The following is a 17723-nucleotide window of genomic DNA, read 5'->3' on the forward strand; positions in this document are numbered from 1 at the left end:
ATATACGGCAGTGCATTGGTTCTTGATGTCTTTGACGCCCAAATCACCAGCGGCGCGGGTTAACACTATGGTTGGCATGGTGACTTTAAAGATGTTTCCGCTCCATATGAACCAATACGCTGCAGCTAAAATCTTTTGCGCTGTATCCTTGGGTACTGGTAACACTGCTGCGATGTGATATACTTTGCTTAGCGCATAGCTATTAATCAGTAGAGCCCTCTGTATCCGATTGGGCGTTCTAGTTTTGTGTTCACGGAGAGTAGCCCTGAATATATGCAGTTTATGGTCCCAGTTGGCTACTGTCATCTCTCTTGGGTTGGCCGTTAGAATCATACCTATGTGGTTCGTCTTCTCTGTCCTTTGTAGCCATGTTCTTTGAATGGTCTCCATATGGGGTCCGACAGGTAAAATTTTCGATTTTTGTCCATTGAGTTTGGCTCCGGAAGAGGTGGCGTAAGCGTGGATTATTTGTTGAACGACTTCCATTTCTGAGCGCGTGTTAACTACTACACTGACGTCATCAGCATAAGCGTGACACACGGTTTTTGTACCGAACACCTGTACACCATGTAACCTGTGATGCAGGTTTAACCGTAACGGTTCTACGGCGATTGCGTATAGTGCCATAGAAAGGGCGCAGCCTTGTCTCACTGATTGCTTGATCGAGACTGGTGAACTTAGCTGACCATTAATTTTGATTCGAGAGGAAGTTCCGACTATACATTCGCGTATGATCTGAATAAAATGAGAACTGAATACCATCCGTTGCATTACAGTTAGTAGAAAGTGGTAGTTGATGCGGTCAAAAGCCTTATCGAAGTATAAAATCATGAGACCAACATTGCATTTACATAGCCACGACAAATATATTATGTCTCTATATTCACATAATGCATTCGACATTGATCTCCCTGGGACAGCACTCATTTGATAAGGGCCAAGTACTTTCGGCAGTACCGTCTTCAGTCTACAGTTTAGGAGTCGGGTGAAGATTTTATAGTCGGAATTGAGCAGTGTTAGTGGTCGAAAATCCTTCAGCGTAGTGATACGTGGTTTTTTGGGGTCAGGACAATCAGTCCTTCGGTAAACTGAGATTGCATCTGCACGTCTTCCAATAATTCATTGCATATTTTGGTGAATTCCGGTCCTATGATGTGCCAAAAACAAGCATAAAATTCTATGGGTAGGCCATCTAAACCAGCAGATTTCTTTGTAGGCGAATCTTTGATTATGGAACATACTTCTTCCTCAGTTATGTGGGCTACAAGGTCGGCGTTGTCAGTCGGATGGGCCGTGGATTGAATGTTGGATAAAAGCGGCTCACTTGCCGTCGCATCAGTCGCCGATGCGGAGTAAAAATCTGTATAATGTTGCACCACGTAGTTTTTTACTGTGACTTGTTGATCGTATTCGTTCCCCTGTTCATCACTGAGAGTGTGGATTAACTTTTGTTTACCTCTCTTGGCTTCCCGTATCACGTGATATACGGACGTATTCTCCTGCGTCAGTTCAATCGGAGGACGCGATCGAACTTTTTCCCCCCCTAGTGATTGTCGTACCAACGCCGTTATTCTTGCTTTAGTGCGTTTTATTCTAGAACTGTTTGCTACTAATCCCATGGGGTCATCATATAGTTCGCGGAGGCAAAGAAAGTGATACTCCAAGGTGCGTTTTCGCCAGTACGCTTTCATGCGACCATATCGTGCGATGCATTTTTTTATCTGCGGTTTCGCAGACTGTAGCCACCACATGATGCGTGTTGCATATCTAGATTGCATTCGAAGACAACGCTGCCATGTATCATGGATCTCCTGTTTCAGTACTGCGTCCTCCAAAAGTGACACGTTTAGCTGCCATACGCCCCTTCCCAGGAATGTTTTTTGTTTAGTATGCTTCGCGGTTATATGAAATGCGCAGTGATCCGAGAAGTTAAGAGGCCAAATTTCACAGTCAGTTACATTATGGATAAAACCTTTCGTTACATACAGCCTGTCTAGTAAGCTTGCCGAAGTACTGGATACGTACCTGTATCATCGGGTGTGCGGGCGAAGGTGGCACCAAGCATCTATCATATCTACTCCGTTAATTAACATCAACAGCTCCTCACAAAAGTTGAAGTTCGGGATTTGATCTTCTGGACGCAATACGCAGTTAAAATCTCCACCCGAAATTATGTGTAGTCGAGGATCAGTTATTAATGGGACAATTTCGTCCCGGAACAGGTTGCCCCTTGCTCGTTTTCCGCTAGATCCAGAGGGAGCATATATATTAACAAGATGTAGATCATATATTTGTGCAGTCATGCCTCGTCCAGATTCAAGTATTGCTTTTGCTGTACATGGTATGCCGTGTTTGAACAATATTCCTGTTCCACATTCATTGCCTATGTTTAAGATCGCCTCATATCCGTACACATCCGCTATTTTGGTCGTAACTACCTCTTGTAGCATCGCTATGTCAATGTCGGCGGCATATAAGTAATCTTTCACAGATTGTAACTTTACGTCCGAAACTATTCTGTTTACATTGAGCGTGGCGATTTTATACGCCTGCGTCATTCGGTAGTCCAACTAAGTGCATTCAGTGTCGTCAGACCATGCTGTCCCCGTATCAGTTCCGCAGCGGTCAACAGTGTCCATTGGTTCTTCAATTGGAGGGGCGAGGTTCATCTGTACGTCCTCATTCGGGTTGGGGCTGTCTGGTTTTCCGATGTCTACCACGTCTTGCTTTCCGCTTCGATCTGTTTTAAGAATTTTTTTGGTACGGGAGAGTTTTTTCTCCAGTTATTGAATCTCTTCAGGGCTCTGTTTTCGTGTTTGCCGTTTAGGTTTCACCGGCTGCTGTCTGATGTTGTCTTCCTCAGCATTGTTCAAATCATCTAAGCGGGTGGTGTTTCGAGCCAAATTGTCGACCGTGCTCTTGGTGGATGATGGTGTCAATAGAGAAATCGGTTCACTATGAGGTTGCTCATTTCGGGATGGTTCTTGCATGTCATTCTCAACAGCGGAGGAATCGGAGAATTTGCTGGGGCTCCCAATATCTTTCGGTGTCTGTTGCGTTGAAACCGTTACAGCTGTCACGGTTTCCTTAGGTTCGGGTGATCTAGCTTCTGTTGTGTCAGTGGTGGCAAGCCGGGCTTCTTCTCGGGTTGGATGGTTCTCCGAATTCACATCAGGGCTTGGGGTCAGGACTTGGCCGCGGGCAGCCGTAGCGTAAGTAGCTGGCAGCGCAGTCATAGCCGGCGGTCGCGGCGCCTCGCCAGCCGGCAGCTGCGCCACTCGCCGCTGTAAACACTCGGCGCGGACGCGGCCGGGAGAGTTGCACGCCGCGCACGTCCTCGGCTGGCCGTCGTATATAACGATACCTCGGTATCCACAGACGCTGATGTATGACGGTACATGTTTGTGCAAATCGACCTTCAATTGTCTCACTCCGTTGAGAACTTGGAATTTGCGCGCGTTGGACCACCGTTCGGCAACTGAGAACTTTACAGTACGGCGCTATCACTGCGTTTATTTGTTCCGCCGGTACTTCGAATGGTAGTTCGAATATCCTGATCGTTCGTATTCCAAACCCTGCATGTGTTACGGTGACTTCGCCTACGTTTCCATCACAATGTTTAAACTTCATAATTCCTCCGCAACACTAAACTATTTTGTCACATAAGTTAGAATTTCCTCAATTTCACATCCTCTGAATCAACTTTCAGTTCGTATTCCAACCAATCGTGTAGTTTAGGTCGGGAGTAATTAGGATCAAACGAGAATTTCAAAGTATCTTGCCTGTTCAAGTGGGCCATCACGGATTCATATTCCAAATTTCAATATGCGTAGAAGTTATGCAACGATGCAAGAAGCACTGCGACTTAACACGCCGAAGCACAGCAGACCGCGGCGCACGAAACTCAGCACACGTCCGCACAGCACGGCTGACGCGGCGACACTGAACGCTAGTAGCTAGCAGTTGCAGAAGTCGACAACATTTCCTCCCGATCTTCCGCATTCCACAGTGCTGTGAGATAATGCATAAGGCCGAATCTAGACTTCTGAGAGGCAGACAGTTACAGCTTTTCTTTTGCACTGCACGACCATCCCAACAAACACATAGCGCAATAGAGTAGCTCAAATGGTAAGGAACACTTCCTATTTAAATTTCTGCATCCTACACTGTTGGCAGTTCTGTGTAGGTGGCAGTTACTTATTTTATTTCAGTGATTACAAAATAGAGTTGAATGTATGCACTGGATAGCCGAGGCAGCTAGTTCATGGCGATTCGGTCAACCAAGTAAATGACTGTATTGAACATGCTGCAAACCACTACAGGGAGCCTGTGTGTCAGAGTTCTCATCGAGTGTGCCGCATCGGTTTTATGATAGGAAAATGAGTAATAGAGAAGAGGATTTGGTGGTTCTGTGGGATTGGCGATAGGTTCATATACTGACGGTCTAGGTTCGATTCCACCTTCCGTCGATGATTTTTGATAGGGAGAGAGAGATTCTATTCGCTTCTGGCTACGCCAAGTGACGAAGGTATAATGGAATTTTGGTATGAAATTCACATTAAACATGATATTCCTTCGCTACCAAGTAGACGTTAGGTTGAACCACAATAAAGTCAGAGGTGGCGAAATGTAGAAACTTTATCACCAGTATCCTTTCTTATACTAGTTATTCATTTCTAGTGACGAAACAAATGCTATGTAAGATCACAGGACACTTATTCCATATTTTATTTGAGCTTCTGTATGCCGATAAAATTGGTTCTGAACTGGGAATGCAACTCAGACCGCCCTTAACGCGGAATTTGATCCCTTCGTGACAATACAGCTTGACTACAATTTGTTGTTTGTTCAAAACTGCAGATTCCTCAACATGTCCACATATTGCGCGTGAATGGGTTAGTATCTTGGCCGGGCACTAAGGTTTTCATCATAAATTATCAAGCTCTAGCATGAGAACACCTATCTGCTGGTGGATAATAATTTTGATTTTTAATGCATTTTCATTTGTTGTCAACACTAACGTTATCTGACGTCTTTGACTCCCAGTGAGACATATAACTATTTGCGAGATCACTGTAAGTTCAAGGATGTTATTCCGAGCTGCTGGTGGAGCAAAATTCGGTAGCTGACGTCTATTTGTGTGTAGTCAACAACGATATGTGTGGGGTTCGATTCCCAGTCAGCACTGAACTCTTCGTCATATTATTTGTAGTTCAAACATGCTCACATGTTGCTGCTGGTGTAACAAACCCGTATTTAACGTTCGTTTTCTCTAGAATATAACAGCGATAGTTGCCGGGTTGGAGTCCTGGGAAGGAAAAAACTAATGTTTCGTCTCGTCATTTCAGTTAAAAGATCTAGCTACTGCCGAGAAAATCCGATATGTCACAGTTGATTGCGCTTCGATAACAATCCGATTAGGTTCTGGGTTCGAATCCATGTCCAACACAAAGCTTTACCTCACGACTTTTCAAGTAAGTTACTTGTGAAGAAGCAATATTTAACATATCTCGTAGTTCTTTAACAGGGACGATAGATGCTGGGTAGGAATTCGCGTCCGTTAAAAATGTTAACGTTATGTAATTTAAAGTTGATATTTGCTATCTGATACTGTCTAAAATCGAGGTATATCCCTCTCTGTATGCCTAGTCAGGAATGACTTTTAGTTTCCGTCAGTCACGAAATCTTAGTCTGCATGACCTGGGTTTGAATCCATATGCAGAACGAGACGGTTCGTCGTGTCATTTAAAGTTCATACATATTCTCAACTAGCTGCTGGTGAATAGCTTAAATTTTTAATGTCATCTTGTGTTAAAAAACAAGTACGGTATGTTACATTGAAGAGGAAATCATGAGTACGACGAACGTACTACATGCATTACCTATCTGACGTAATAATGAGAGTGGTAACATTTCAGGTATGTCATTTATTGCAATAAATGTCAGCTTACAAGCCTTCAGGAGTCTTATCTGCGATAAGGTGTCCCCTGATATTTCTAGTATCGTGGTATTACTTTACATCTTGAGTTATTGTGATACAGAGCAGTGTTTCTTAGTGGTGACTTGTTGGAACAATTTTCAATAGTCGAACGACTGTACCAAGGAGCGATTAGAGGACCTGCTAGACAGCTGCGTTATGTGGGTTGCATGCGAATTAGGCGAAATGCAATTCAGGTCGTTCGGATATTTTTGAGCACGACTGTACATGCACAGAGAAACAAATGATAACTAATTCAAAAAAACTGATTATTTATTTAAGAGAAAGAGCTGCACAAATTGGGCAAGCCAATAACTCTTTGGTCCACGTCTAGCTCTTACGCAACCAGTCATTGGGCTTGGCATAGACTCATAGAGTTGTTGGATGTCATCCTGGTGGATATCGTGCCAGATTGAGTCCAATTGGCTCGTTAGATCGTCAAAAATCCCAGCCGGTTGGAGGGGCCTGCCCAAAATGATACAAACCTTCTCAGTTGGAGCGACCTTGTCGTCCAAGGCAGGATTTGGCAAACATGAACTCAGGCAGTAGGAACTCTCAGCGTGTGCGGACGGGCATTATTTTGCTTCAATGTAAGCCCATGATTGTTTGCCAAATGGACAACAAAACGGGGAGTAGGGCATCGTCGACCTACCACTGCATTGTAAGGGTAGAGTGCCGCGTATGACAAGGAGTGGACTCTTGCTATGAAAGAAATCGCACCTCAGACCATCACTGCCGGCCGTTGTGGCCGAGCGGTTCTAGGTGCTTCAGTCCGGAACCACGCTGCTGCTCTGGTCGCAGGTTCGAATCCTGCCTCGGGAATGGATGTGCAGGTTCGAATCCTGCCTCGGACATGGATGTGTGTGACGTCCTTAGGTTAGTTAGGTTAAGTAGTTCTAAGTCTAGGGGACTGATGACCTCAGATGTTAACCATTTTTGAGACCATCACTCCTGGTTGTCGAGCTGTATGGAGGGCGACAGCAGGTTGGTACCTCATTGCTATCCATTGCTATCCGATGCGTCTCCAGACAACGTCTTCGGACTAGAATCTCATTGACTGGAGTAGAATTGTCTTCATTTATGAGTGCCGCTTCCAACTGAGCCCCGATGACCATAAGACGTGTCATCCACGGCACAGCTGTAAGGCGATGATGTTTAACGCCCTGTTTTGTATACCTTCATGACAAGCCATCCTGGACTTACATTTCAGCAAGATAATGTCCGCGCACACACTGCTTGTCTTCGTGCTTGCCAAATTCTACCTTAGACAGCAAGACTGTCAAATGGCTCTGAGCACTATGGGACTTAACATCTGTGGTCATCAGTCCCCTAGAACTTAGAAATACTTAAACCTAACTAACCTAAGGACATCACACACATCCATGCCCGAGGCAGGATTCGAACCTGCGACCGTAGCAGTCGCGCGGTTCCGGACTGAGCGCCTTAACCGCGAGACCACCGCGGCCGGCAACAAGACTGTCGAATGATTCCCAATTGAGAACGTATGGAGCATTGTGGGCAGGGATCTCCAACTAGATTCGGATATTGACGATATAACGCGTCAGTTTGGCAGAATTTGGCGCTTTATTCCTCCAGCAATCAATGTCAAGCGGAATAACTGCTTGCGTAAGGGTCAGAGTTTAACCAATGCGTTATTCCTCAGTTTGTAGAACTCTTTCTCTTGAATAAATCATCCAATTCTTCTGAAACTGTAATCATTTCTTTGCAGTACATGTACATTAGATATACCGATTCCTTCCCAATCGGATAATTACTTCACGGTGAGCCGGTTTGTTTTTTTTCTTTTTTTTTTTCCTAGAGTGTATGATGGCTCATAATGATCGGTATTGTTTTATAGTGTGAGGGATCTACTTGTACGTGGAGCCCGATTTTGTAAATGGTTATCACATGTAGAAGAGATTGTATCTTTGACACCACTGAACCAAAGATGTTGCCTGAGTGGGTGAATCGATTGATAAGTGGAGGCGCCCAGAGTGCAGTAGCAGTTGCCGTTGTACTCTGTTAAATGCAGGATGTAAGACTTAAAGCTAGTCGCTACCTGTGATGGTTCAATTGTATGTACTGTACCGTTGTTTTGGTACGCAGACTGCCGCAGTGGATGGAAACGAACATTATGTTACTTAAGAATGGACTGAGACTGCTGGGGCTGATTGTGATGAAAGTTGCTGTTGCCAAAATTACGCTTAAATTCCCTTTTTGCTGTTCATCGTTTCGATTTGACTGTGACCATTGGTTTTTGTGCGTGAATTTATTCCCTTGCGGTTGCGTAAAATTACTGGACTGGGCTATACTGGCAAAGCGGGGCGGTGGCACATTGATCCTCGGCTGGGCTTGTCGATCGTATTGTTTTTGGATATTTCCGGGCTGCTGCAGCTGCGGCAAGAATTGCGGCTGGAAACTGTGATTGTTGACGTCGAAATTCTGATGTAGTTGCTGCTGCTGAATACACTGTTTATCAAAATGTTGTCTCTTGTTAGCATGTCCATGAAAATCGTCATTGGAACCAAATCTTTTATTTCGACTGCTCGTTGTAACCGAATGAGTTGTTAACTTGATTGCGGTTATTAAAGTTCTTATTGACAAAAGAGTAGTCCGACTGCTGAATTTATAATAATTGTAAATGCTTTCCTTTTGTTGTCCGGTGAGAAGGGAAACTCGTAATAAGCACGGAAGTTTTGAGATGCATAATTGTATGATTGCAGATTGGCTATACGATTCGGTCAGGCACTGCTTTTGATGAACCATATCCTCAAAGAACTGGGTCATAGTTGGAAAACTGGAGTGTTCAAAATTGGAAAAACTAATTAGTTGATCTTTAATGTGTCACTGAGTCGTTTCCGACCAATACGCAGATAGAAAATCATTTTCAAAGTCTTCGACGGAGTGGCATTGTCTTGCTCTGGGTCTCATACGGCCAGCCGCTGTGGTCGAGCGGTTGTAGGCGCTTCAGTCCGGAGCCACGCTGCTGCTACGGTCGCCGGTTCGAATCCTGCCTCGGGCATGGATGTGTGTGATGTCCTTAGGTTAGTTACGTTTAAGTAGTTGTAAGCCTAGGGGACTGATGACCTCAGATGCCAAGTCCTATAATGCTTAGAGCCATTTGAACCATTTTTGGGCTCATAGGCATCGAAGGTTCTCCCTCTAAAAAGCTCCAGCTTGTGTGTCACTGGCCAGTTGGGTGGCAGCGAAAATGCAAATTGCTGCAACCAATCAAGGGGATGCAGGTGTGTGCGATTATTTCTAAATACCTTGAGTTTCTTTACAGATAGGAAATATTTATAGTCGAATCCTTCACGTTGTAGATTTTGAGAGGGTTCGGCGCCGTAAAAGAACTGATTGTGAGATGGGTGGCTTGTATCAAAGTTAAGCACTCTTTGTAGTCTGCTCATATTATAGTGAGGTTGTAAAGTAGATGACTGTTGCTGTTGCACGTTGGTTTGAAACTGATTACGTGGAGAAAATTTTCTGATATTGCCTACTTCCTGATGCGAACTGTTAACTTTCCTATGTAGCGAACTGTTATATGCATCAAGCTGATTTAATGTTTGCTGCATGTACTGATATTCTCGAGAGATGGTGAACGGAATGGGAGCTGCGTCGTCTGGTTTATTTTCGGTTTGATTTTGAGGTGTTTACAATCATGCCGATAGCTCATCAGATGTTTCTGTGAGCGTAATAATGTGTGCGGAATTGTTTGAATCCAAAGCGTCTTCTGTAGTTTGCGTGTAGTTTTGTTCATCTTTTTCAAATCTGCTTTAATTGCGTCAGGGTCCTGCACCAGCTCAATTTGTTCAAGACGAGAGCTTAACGACTCAGTGTCATCCGTACACTTTTCTTCAACTTTTTGGATTCGTGTGTCACCAGTGGTTTTGAAATCAGTTACATCTGTCTGTATTTGGTTCTGTGATTGATTTACTCTATTAACCTCGTCTGTAACGGAAGTTATACTAGCGTCAACATGGATTGTAAGACTAGTGAGTAACTGCTGTTCTACTTCTTGTCCTTGTACTGCTAATGACGGTAACAACTGATTGTTTTCCTCTGTGTGTTTACGGATAAAGTCTTTGTATCGCTTTTCTGTGGTCTCTGTGGGAACTTTAAGAAGTGCATCTAATCGAAGGTCTTGTTGATCTATTCTTTCATTAACTGATTGGATTTCATCTGTAAGCTTTTTATAGGTTCACTACATTGATATCTTACAGCATTTATGTCATCTCTCAAAGGTTTGGTACTGTCTGCGCATTGCCTGGCTTTCGCTTCAATTGTGTCGCAAAGACGTTTTTCACTTGTCATAATATCTGCATCTACCTGTCTGAGACGGTTATCAGTCGTTTCTGTGTACGATTTAAGCTCATCACGTATGGTGGAAAATTGTTCATTGAACTGAGTGGTGGTGTCAACATGGTTTTCTCGTATACTGGAAAATTGTTCATGGACCTGAGTGATCAGGTTAATCATCATTTGCATGAGAGTTTGCAGCGTCGCTTCCGTATTCTTTTCAATTGATGTGACGGATGGTACCTGTGTTGTGTTTTGTGGTGTGAAGACATCATCTACAACCATGGACGTCTCGTTTGTTGCATTATCCGCACAATTACTACTACTAAAATCCGACGGATTTCCAGTAACAGACTGAGCACTTTGCACTATTCTTTCCTCTGACATACTATTGGCCGTCTGGTTAATTGTGTAAAAAGTAGGTAAATTAATGACCTCATTCGTTAAACAATCAAGGTTTGAATTGTGCACATCAGTCATGTGCTGATCAACGGCATGCGCAATACGCGAATCTACCGTCTGATTACTAGTCAGATTTGTGGGTGAAATTATAGTGTCAGGAATTTGCTCTTTATTCTTAGAATCGGCATGTACATTGTCTGTGGTGTTTTGCAACTGTTGCACCGTAGAGTGGTCATTATCATTCTCAACATTGTTGTCAATAATCGGAAAGTCGTCCATTTCGGTATCTTTAATTGAGAGATTATGCGCCGGAACCTTAATAGTTTTGCGAGGCATCTTAAATCACATGCAGAGTGCAAATCCTAAGACAAAATTTCGACACTCAACTCAATGAAAAAAACAAGGTGGAGCATAAGAATTCCAATAAACTGTGGAAAAATTTTATACAAGTTAGTAAACAGTGTTGTTCCAAAAAAGATTTAACTACTATTATTGCTTCAGAATGGTTGAGAGAACAGAATATATTTATCGACTATTCTAATATAAAAAATTTACAAAGCGAACAACTGGAGGAGCTATCGCCAAGTGTAACGTTCTTTAAAAATAATATCATTTTGTGCTATCCAAATTTACTGTGTGTTGTGTTGTCGAGCAAATGGTGTGCTTAATCAGCTTTACTGTAATCCAAAGAAAAATTAAACAACTTAGTCTGGAAAACCAGTATATAATGCCTATAACGAAATCAATCCCTCTGAAGTTTACTCAGTGTCATGAGTAGCGAGTTCTATGACCCTGTGCAATAAACTGATAAAATTCCCTATGCAAATAAACAATGAAATACATTTTCCTTAGCTCCTGAGTCGCAACGGATGTAATCTTGGTATTCTGTTCTCTCCACAGTAGGCATACAAAATATTCCATCTTGGCTCAGCAAAGGCCGGCCGTGAAATAGCTTCATACAAATGTCAGTAGATTAGTTGATAAATGAATATCCTTGCAAATGTTCAGTGATAATTTTGGACATTGGCTCAGCGCTGTACAATGCTACTCGCATTGAAACTGTTACAAACATTAATACTTTTCTAATTGTGGAGCATTATTTTTTTTTTTTACTCTGATCAAAAAATCATTTCTTTTCAAAAATATTCACTGGATTTAAATAAACACGATGTGGAAGAGGATGAGGTACTGATAAGGGGATACGCTAAGACCGAATTCTTTAGTTCAAAAATTGTATTCAAAATAAAGTTTCTCCTTCACAAAATCTGATATGAAACATCTTACGTTAACTTACAAATCAGTGAACTTCTCAACTGTTCTAAAATTATCACTTACTGACGTGGCTAACAATACTTGGATAGTTACATGACAAAAGGTCTTACATCGTTTGACAAAATATATTCCAAAATTTAACTTTCGTGTATCAGGTTTACAAAATACGCAAAATATTACAAATTGGGTATACCTAATCAACCTATTGGTTCCTACATTCAAGGATCGGTACTGTTAGAATGTGCTAAAATCCGCATTGCGTTGCTGCATACTTGGAACTAAGTATACAAAGTTCCATTACCTTATAAAACGGTATTATGCTGCGTACATAGGCCAACAGCTAAATTCTCACAGCCAGCCACTAGCTTAAATTCTTAGATACTACCTTTAACAGAGTGCAACGCTAACGGCTACTGCGCTCTGCGCGTCCCTACTTAACAATCGATTCTGCCACTCAGGCAACATCTTTGGTTGAGTGGTGTCAAAGATACAATCTCTTCTACATGTGTTAACCATGTCAGGTCATTTTTCATGAAATATATTACAAAATCGGGCTCCACGCACAAGTAGACCCCTCATATAATAGAGGGGTTATTATACTCCTGTCACAAACGGTGAGAAGTACATAGTTCCCATCTGACAGACGAATTCACCACCATCGCCTGAACTCGTCCTTATTCTGTAGGACACAACAACAATTCTTTGACATACATCACAAATTTGATGCTTCTCATGTAAAGATATTTCACCCACATTTCAAACATTGCCTGTGAAAGGGACATAGCTTATTACCAGACCAAGACAGAACGAGACAGCCATTACAAAGTGTTGGGCCTAGACGTTATACCGTTCGTCATTGTATGGAGACAGTGAAGTTGCCTCTCAGATATAAAAATCTCTTAAAGTTAACTACGGCACCTATCATTAGCATAACGCACGCTAATGCTACAGAGTTCAACGGAAAGATAGTAAGTTGTGATACTTCCGTTGACAGAAATCATCACCGTCTGTATTTGGCCGTAAAGAGGATCGTGAGGTGTTGGTGCGTAGTCCGTAGTCTCAACTACCTCAGTTAAATGCAGTGCCTCACCACAGTGGAATGTTTGGTATATGACCATTAGGATAAAACAGCATCAAACGTTAACACGCAAAAAAACACTGGAATATATATATATATATACAGGGCTATTACAAATGATTGAAGCGATTTCATAAATTCACTGTAGCTCCATTCATTGACATATGGTCACGACACACTACAGATACGTAGAAAAACTCCTAAAGTTTTGTTCGGCTGAAGCCGCACTTCAGGTTTCTGCCGCCAGAGCGCTCGAGAGCGCAGTGAGACAAAATGGCAACAGGAGCCGAGAAAGCGTATGTCGTGCTTGAAATTCACTCACATCAGTCAGTCATAACAGTGCAACGACACTTCAGGACGAAGTTCAACAAAGATCCACCAACTGCTAACTCCAGGAATTCGCAATTCACCAAAAGTTAACGTGTTTTGTGCAATCTCACGGTTTATAGTTTACGGTCCCTTTTTCTTCTGCGAAAAAAACGTTACAGGACACGTGTATCTGGACATGCTGGAAAATTGGCTCATGCTACAACTGGAGACCGACAGCGCCGACTTCATCTTTCAACAGGATGGTGCTCCACCGCACTTCCATCATGATGTTCGGCATTTCTTAAACAGGAGATTGGAAAACCGATGGATCGGTCGTGGTGGAGATCATGATCAGCAATTCATGTCATGGCCTCCACGTTCTCCCGACTTAACCCCATGCGATTTCTTTCTGTGGGGTTATGTGAAAGATTCAGTGTTTAAACCTCCTCTACCAAGAAACGTGCCAGAACTGCGAGCTTTCGAACTCATTGATGGGGACATGCTGCGCCGAGTGTGGGAGGAACTTGATTATCGGCTTGATGTCTGCCGAGTCACTAAAGGGGCACATATCGACCATTTGTGAATGCCTAAAAAAACTTTTTGAGTTTCTGTATGTGTGTGCAAAGCATTGTGAAAATATCTCAAATAATAAAGTTATTGTAGAGCTGTGAAATCGCTTCAATCATTTGTAATAACCCTGTATATATATATATATATATATATATATATATATATATATATATATATATATATATATAGCTTTGTACATTCATAAAAAAACAAAGTAAGACTTCGCTCACGAAGTTAGACCAAATTTCATACTAACTACGATTTTTTTAAAATTTGTAACACTTGCCCATATCACCCGTTTATCAGGGTTAGATGACCAGAAACACAAGGGATAGATGGCCAGCAGGGAACAAAAGTTTAAAAACAAAGAGGAAATCGTTAGAAAGAGTATCTAATAATCTTAACATGTTGTTATTGAACTGCTTGTTACAGGTAAGTTTTATAGAGACAATTATGGAAAATCACACAAGTCGCTCTTCATTTGTTGAACACAATAGGAACCTGGTCCCATTGCATTTTTGAATCACAACCGGTTTGTATTTTTCGTTCTACGGATTTGCTTGGAATATTAAACTCTACAGTACCTTTTCTGACAGAATAACTATCTTTTATTTTTTCTTTATTAATAGCAATTTGAAGGTCTTCTTTCTCCATCTGCTTTTAGTAGAACCGATCTTGGAGACGTACTTGGTTGGTATCCGTAAAGAAGTGAATTCTCGTCAAAACTAAAAATTAAACAAAGTTCTACGGCGTGGCTAACTGTGCAAAATGGTTCAAATGCCTCTAAGCACTATGGTACTTAACATCTGATGTCATCAGTACCCTTGACATAGAACCACGTAAACCAAGCTAACCTAAGGACAACACCCACATCCATGCCGGAGGCAGGATTCGAACCTGAGACCGTAGCAGCAGCGCGGTTCCGGACTGAAGCGCCTACAGCTGTTTGGCCACAGTGGCCGGCTCTAACTGTACCAAAGGTTGTGTGGCCATCTCTTATAATCCCCGGGTAGAGATGACCATAGTGCGTCATCAACCATGGTGGACAAGAACGCAAAGAGAATCATGACAGTATGCAGCGAGACCTCTATAGCCCTGAACTGTAGATATCCGTAACTACTCACAATGTAACTTACGGAAAAACGGAAAAGTATTGACATGGAATGCAATTTTAAGGTGTATTAAAATTAAAATTATGAAAAATACTTACTTTTCTGCTGAAAAAAAGTGTCAAGGTAAGAATCTACGTGTCAATCGCGGCAAAGACGTGAATCACCGGACCGGCAGCGCTATAAAGCGGGTAGTTGGAACATCACAGCCGTTGGACAACTCCCTCGAATGGCTATCTACCCCTGTTTTACGGTACGTATAGTGATCAGCGCGTCGGCTGGAGACCGTAAGCTCGATGGCGCTAGCTGCTATGATAGAAGGTTTGACTCTCTCCTTTCGTTTCATTTCCATAATCGTACGTAACAACACAAACAAGAGACGATATTTTACACGCTACTGCGTGAACACCACACACAACCATTGACGTCATTCACATGCCTGAGTGCCGCATTTCGCGGAACATCCGCTACTCAGACGGTGGTGATAGTCCGCTAGGACCTCGAGAGGAGAACGCGAAATGTCCCACATTGTCGCCATGTCCACTAATGCGTTCAAGGACCCTTTCCGTCATCATTACGAAGCGCGCGAAGCCGTCAAGTAGGCGAGTGTAAATTGCGACTCACCCGTCACGACTGCGACAGCGGCGGAGAAGAGGGCGAGCAGCAACAGACGGCGCATCGCGAGAGACTGGCCCACACCAGCCGGCAGCCAGGCGCTGTCTGGTGCCTGCTGTGTCGCGCAGAAGTGACGCCGCCAGCCTTGAACTTCCACACTGGCAGCTGATAGCCTTCTGGTAGTCACATCTCCGCAGTCAGACGGCGTCCGCCCGATAGCAGCCACTTTTTCCTCTTCCGCTCTCACTGACTGTCGGACAAAGTCGCCTGCTTGGGAACTGGCATCCACCAGATGCATGCTCACAGGAGTTCCATTATTCTGCAGTCGTCCTTTTTTCATCTGGTTTGGACTCCTCTCTTCTTTTTCGTGTCTTGTTCTAATCTTTTCGCCGGCTGGTGTGGCCGTGCGGTTCTAGGCGCTTCAGTCTGGAACCGCATGACAGCTACAGTCGCAGGTTCGAATCCTGCCTCGGGCATGGATGTGTGTGATGTCCTTAGGTTAGTTCGGTTTAAGTAGTTCTAAGTTCTAGGGGACTGATGACCACAGATGTTAAGTCCCATAGTGCTCAGAGCCATTTGAACCATTTTTCTAATCTTTTCATCCCTATTTTCCTCTACATATTGTTTGTACGAGGGTAAGTCAATTATTATCCGCAGTTTAGTTATATTTTTGCTTATTTTGGTAGTATTGTCGTTTCACGTTGATGACGCATGCGTTTTTTATTTTTTGTTATATCTCTACAGTTTTCGAGCTGATATTAATTATCGCTACAGTGCTGTTAATCATGGCTGCTCCGCTGTCTATTTGCACCAAAGGAGAGAAACGTTCAGTGATCCGTTTTTGTGGTCGGAAGGCCTATCAGGGGCCGAAATTCATCGAATACTTTCGGTACAGTATGGGAACAGTATTTTGCCACAGTGAAGTGTCTGCGAATAGATTGAAAAATTCCGAAATGTTTGCACTAGTGTTACGCACGATGAACGAGCCGGACGACCGCTTGCCACCACAAATGAAGAAACATTGAGCGTTCATATGAAGATAGTGTATAGTTAAGGCTAACCGGCCATGGATCTTCTTCTTCTTCTGTGCGGATGCACACGCATTGCCCGAACTCTTACTGGACTCGGTAAGATTGTCTGCCAGGAGTAATGAGTGTAATGGGCAGGGGCACTACGAATGCAGTGTGAGGGCATCAAGTCGGGAATGTGGGTCTCACGGAGAGCGTGCAACGGATAAGTCCCTGCAGTCGCTCTATCCTCTGTGCCCTCGGTGGCTCAGATGCATAGAGCGTCTGCCATGTAAGCAGGAGAGCCCGGGTTCGAGTCCCGGTCGGGGCACACATTTTCAACTGTCCACGGTGATGTATATCAATACCTGTCGACAGCTTAAGGTCCTGATTTAATTATGATTTCATTGAGCGTTCACTTGAAATGATTCTCTTAGACAGACGTATAACTATTGACGAAGTGGCACATCGTTTGCCAATTAGTCACGGTTCTGCCTACGAAATCATCCACAACAGACATGGGTTTCATAAAGTTTGTGCAAGATGAGTCCCAAAACAGCTCACACAGTTGCATAAACGAACGCACTTGGACATCTGCAAAAAACATTTGGATCTCTATGGTAAATAAGGGGACAACTTAGACAGAATCATTACTGGTGACGAAACATGGATCCATCATTAAGAGCCGGAGAGTAAACGGCAGAGTATGCAATGGAAACATCCAAATACGCCGTGCAAGAAAAAGTTCAAGACCCAGCCGTCCGCAGGAAAACTGATGCTTACTGTTTTTTGGGACACACAACGTCTAGTACTGGAACATTATGGGGAAAGGGACGCAACAATGAACAGTCCACATTACAGTGAGATGCTTACTGCCTGGCTAAAGCATGCAATTCGAAGCAAACGCCGAGGATTGCTACCAAACGGTGTTGTGTTGTTGCATGACAATGCCCGTTCGCATACTGCTGCCCACACTGTTGAAACGCTCCAGAATCTCGAATTTGCAGTACTGGATCATCCTCCATATAGTCCCGATCTTGCCCCTTCTGACTATCACTTGTTTGGTCCACTCAAACAGGCATTAA

At 43.2% G+C, this 17723-nt stretch overlaps 1 protein-coding gene and 1 non-coding gene across 2 annotated transcripts in view; one reads left to right on the forward strand and one right to left on the reverse strand.

The window, feature by feature from the left end:
• Nucleotides 1–15792, reverse strand: part of LOC126161488 (uncharacterized) — a 63803-nt gene extending 48011 nt beyond the window's left edge. Inside the window, exon 1 of the mRNA XM_049917386.1 lies at nucleotides 15641–15792. Within this exon, the coding sequence (XP_049773343.1) occupies nucleotides 15641–15695 (55 nt within the window). The 5' untranslated portion in view covers nucleotides 15696–15792. The remainder of the gene's footprint in view (nucleotides 1–15640) is intronic.
• Nucleotides 15793–16894: 1102 nt separating this feature from the next.
• Trnat-ugu (transfer RNA threonine (anticodon UGU)) lies at nucleotides 16895–16969 on the forward strand. The gene has a single exon. It is a non-coding gene; the product is annotated as a tRNA-Thr (tRNA).
• Nucleotides 16970–17723: the final 754 nt, after the last annotated feature.

This window comes from Schistocerca cancellata, chromosome 2 (genome assembly GCF_023864275.1).
Source record: "Schistocerca cancellata isolate TAMUIC-IGC-003103 chromosome 2, iqSchCanc2.1, whole genome shotgun sequence".
Lineage (NCBI taxonomy): Eukaryota > Metazoa > Arthropoda > Insecta > Orthoptera > Acrididae > Schistocerca > Schistocerca cancellata.